This window comes from Uloborus diversus, chromosome 5 (assembly GCF_026930045.1).
Source record: "Uloborus diversus isolate 005 chromosome 5, Udiv.v.3.1, whole genome shotgun sequence".
NCBI lineage: Eukaryota > Metazoa > Arthropoda > Arachnida > Araneae > Uloboridae > Uloborus > Uloborus diversus.
This window is the reverse complement of record NC_072735.1, coordinates 32,619,109-32,623,447: the sequence shown is the minus strand read 5'-3', so window position 1 is coordinate 32,623,447 and position 4,339 is coordinate 32,619,109. Positions and strand designations below refer to the sequence as shown.

General features: G+C 32.8%; 1 protein-coding gene across 1 annotated transcript; it reads left to right on the top strand.

The window, feature by feature from the left end:
* The first annotated feature begins 1,451 nt into the window (after positions 1 to 1,451).
* Positions 1,452 to 2,594, top strand: LOC129222530 (uncharacterized). The gene has a single exon (XM_054857042.1). The coding sequence runs from the start codon at positions 1,452 to 1,454 to the stop codon at positions 2,592 to 2,594; it is 1,143 nt and encodes a 380-aa protein (XP_054713017.1).
* Positions 2,595 to 4,339: the final 1,745 nt, after the last annotated feature.

Below are 4,339 nucleotides of genomic sequence, written 5' to 3'. Positions count from 1 at the left end.
CAATGGAAGTTTAACGCACAGTTTTTTGATGAAACATAAGGTTGATTTTTTTTACGATACCGAATGCTACAGAAATTTGATATTTATTTGAAAACCATTCTTAGACATTTATATATTCAGATAAATAAGATAATTTTGACTAAAAATGACACTCAGATTGTTTCTAAAACAATTTCATGTTAGTGTATGTTTTGAATAAAAGGACCTTTACGTACGAAATATTTAAACAAAGTACTAATTGCTTTTCTTTACTTCGAAATAAATTTGTTATCGAAAACTGAAATTTAAATAAAAATCTTGCCCTACTATTTCATATAAAATATACATATATATAAAGAGTTTTAATGAAATAATACAATAAATTTATTTTCAAACTGATTTTACTTCAAAAAGCTTTGATGTATTAACGACAACTCATTGCTCTTTTCTCAAAATGTTAAATATTTCAAGAATATCACACGATCCTTCTTACCCAAATCCTTTTAATTAATTCTCGATCCTTAAATCCTATTAACTATGATTTTGAAATTTTAAATTATTTTTATTAATGCACTATATTCTTAGGTATGAGTTAGAATAATTTCAATGGTTCGATTTGTCGTTAAACAAAATGATTTTCACTTCAAAAATCCCAATACAAGATTATATATTCAAGTACATTTAAAAAATCTAGTTCATTCATTAATTCAAGGACCGTAAGAGATTGTCATTGTTTAGAGTAGAAGAACACTATCTTCTAAAATAATTACGTTGGAACAATTTTCATGAAAATTTAAATTCTCTGATCATTCATTTTTTTTTCCAAAACTCATAACTTATGAGCTTCGAACAAACAATAGAAACGCCCTGCTTTACTAGTATATATGAACGCTTACTGACTAGTTTCTGTTTGAAGAAGACAGAACATTTCTGAGATAAAAAATTCAGATTCGAAATTTCAGTACGATAGATATTTATTCTTTGTTTGAATGTTTGACGAAATATAGTTTGACGAGTTACCTTGAGCAATACAATCCCTGAAATCCTTGGAAACGTTACCGTTCATTTTTATATTCTTAAAATTGGAGCACTTTATGTAAGCAAGAAACTGAAGTGAGAGGTTATTCTTTCTTTCCATAAAAAAGAATGATGTGTTTCATAATACTAAAAATGTTGTACTTCTATCCAGAAAAAAGTGGTTTTTTTTCTCAGGAATTATAAAAAAAGTATTTAACAGAAATTTCAATTGTTTATCTTGAAACTGTCTGTATTTAAAAATTAGAATACTTTGACTCTTTATTAAAACTGTTTAAAAATATTTTTGATATTGTTATAAAGCTGTTTAAAAAACAGAAAAGTATTTAATAAAACTATTTGATTAAAAGGGTGAACAAAATTAGCAATAACTGATATTAAATATTGATATATAACTGGAAAAGGTCCAGTTGAGTGCTGCTCGCATTATTACTGGAATGAAACGCAGCTGTCCTTCCGAAATCGTCCTCTTTGAGGCAGATCTACAGCCTCTTTCCGTGAGACGCCAGGCCACTTTAGTCAAATACTTCAATAAACTTTCTAGTATAGATCATGGAAACAAAACTGCTCGCTACCTAAACAGTTGGAGAAACAATAAAAGACTAAAGAGAAACAGCCCCTTTTCACTGATAAAAACACAACAACTAATTGCATCAAATGTGGAACCTCACTATATTCATTGTAACATAAATACTTGTGCAGACCTCTCCAATGTTGAGTTTTGTGATGGTCTCCTTACCACCCTCAATAAGAAAGAATGTGTTCCTGAACTTATTAGACAACTGGCCCTGGAAGTCATCAATAAAATCTCTCCAAATGATATTACAATATATTCAGATGGCAGCAAAATGAATATTCAGGCAGGTAGTGGAACTTACATTACAACTCTTCAAGAGAAGTTCTTCCTAAAGCAACGAAATCCAGATTTTTGTTCAGTTTTCCGAAGTGAATTAATTGCCATTCACATAGGTCTGGAGAAAATTATGTGCGAAAACAACTTCGGTGATCTTTGGATACTTTCTGACAGTAAAAGTTCAATTCAACACCTCAGAAACTGGTCCCTCATAGAAGACAAAACTAGCCTATCAATCCTACGTAAAGTAAAGCTCATAGCCCTTCAGCATAAGGTCCACTTTCAATGGATCCCTTCCCATGTCGATATCTATGGTAACGAGCTGGCCGATACTCTTGCTAAAGAGAGTCTTGCCCATCCAACACCTTTCACCTCGGAGCTCACCTATCTAGAACTGTTCTCCCAGCAAAAAGCCAATAATAAAGAAAAATGGTTAATACCTCCATCTCACAATTGGTACAAAGGCAAAAGGCCAGGACAAACTCTTGCCCTTCCCTGTGAAAGGCAGACTAACACCCTTCTGTCTCGCCTCGCCAGTGGGCATCTGAAAAGTCTCACTTTCTCTGGAAGCGCCAAGAGGTTCCCCATCTGCCCTAAATGCCAACAAGACCAGGCATCACCACAGCATATCTTGAGCTGCCTGGGATTGGACTGGAACGACATATTCGATAGTCCACTGCTAGTGTCAGATTTCATAAGGGTCAACGGCTTCATCGATTTGGTCTGACTCCGTCAGACCAAAGGGAGATTAAAAACAACAACAACAACAACATATATTTTAATTTAAATTTGAAATCTTCAATTCTTTGGTTTTTGACTTCAATTTAAAGCATGGTGTTGAGAAAAATGGTATGCACCAAAATGATGATTAAAAAAAAATGTAATAAACAGATTAACAAATTCATGATGCAGAAGTAGAGAGCCTTTTCTTCTGATGAAAAAAGTGAAAAATACTTGATTAATATTTTAAAATATACTGGAACGAGTTTTTTACTTGCTATAATATTGGACACTAATTTCAAGAACGTAAGTTAGGAATAAACTATGAGCGGAATTCTTGCAAGTAAATAGTGTCGCTAGTAAAAAAAAAAGGCAAATTGTTATCAGTGATAAGTCTGAGTACGAAAAGTTGGGCCTTGGCTTCACCTCGGTTCAGAATTGTCCACTTTCGTGAAGGGGAGATTGGAGAGGAAAGTTGGAACGGAATTTGAAAATGCGTGATTGGTTCTAGAGATTAAATACGTCACCTTGGAATTAAAGAAAATCAGCAAAGAGGCGAAACAAATTTAACTTTGTACGGTCCAAGCCGATGTTTCATTGGACAGGTCACACCCTACGCAAGTGGGTGGATCTTGGTGTTGCTTCTTTTAGCAGCCATTGGTCAGAGCTAAAAACTCCCCGGATAATTAATTTCAATTTAAAATTGGCACGAGTAGGGTTGTAAGAAAGAATGCAAGACTTGTAATTTTTACTTTTTCGCCAGTTCAATGCAGTTATTGCCACAACTTAAATCTTTTAGGTCTAAATAATCACATAAAGAAAATATACATTTTTTTTTCATATCGCCTAAATGTTTCTAAACTAAATGTGGTACACGTCCTTTCTCCCTTCTCTACCTATTTTAAGGAATGGACTGGTTTTCTCAAATGATTGACAAGGGTCAGTTTGTTCGCGTTCGTACTATAAACAACATTATATTTAACGTTACGCTGTCTAGTTTATGCCTACGTGTATTTTAGGGTTTATTATCATTTTCCCCTAAAGTTTCAAAGTTATTGTCTCATACGTACTTAGCAATTTCAAACGTTCAAATAAAAAAACAATTCTCAATTTACAGTGATTTTATTGCAAATAACTTTAAGGCATTAATTACTTTATCTCAAATGAGCTTTCAAAATTATACTAAAGCTTCTAGAAACTTTCATTTCCACTCAAAGTAACTTTTCCCAAAAATTTAGCTTTAACCGACAGTATTCTTTTATCAAATATTAGGTAGAACTGGACCAGAATTGCAGGTACAGTGCATTTGAATAAATCATTTTCATGAGATAGTTTTGACAATGTTAATCTGTTTGTTGGTCTGATGGTGTTAAGTGCTTCAAACATATATCTTACCTTAATATATGTATTAATCGCTGATAGCAACATTTAGGACATATTTAATAAACTTCTGTACTGAGAAATTTTAGGAAGTTTCTCTGCATGCGTTCTGGAGTTGAGACTGTCTCCGAACTTGGTTCATTTAGTTCTGTCTTTTTTTGTTTATTAATGCATTTAATTTTCATTACCAGACACGTCACAGAGACTGAAAGATGCAAAATGAACAATGTAAAAAAAAAGCGTTTTGATGAATATTTTGATGAATATTTAGCTTAAATTGGTAATAAGTAACACTTCTAGCAGAAGCTAGAGGCAGAAGTTCTCTGACCTTACCGTTTAACTTGGAATCTCTGTACAGATTGAACAGTTAAA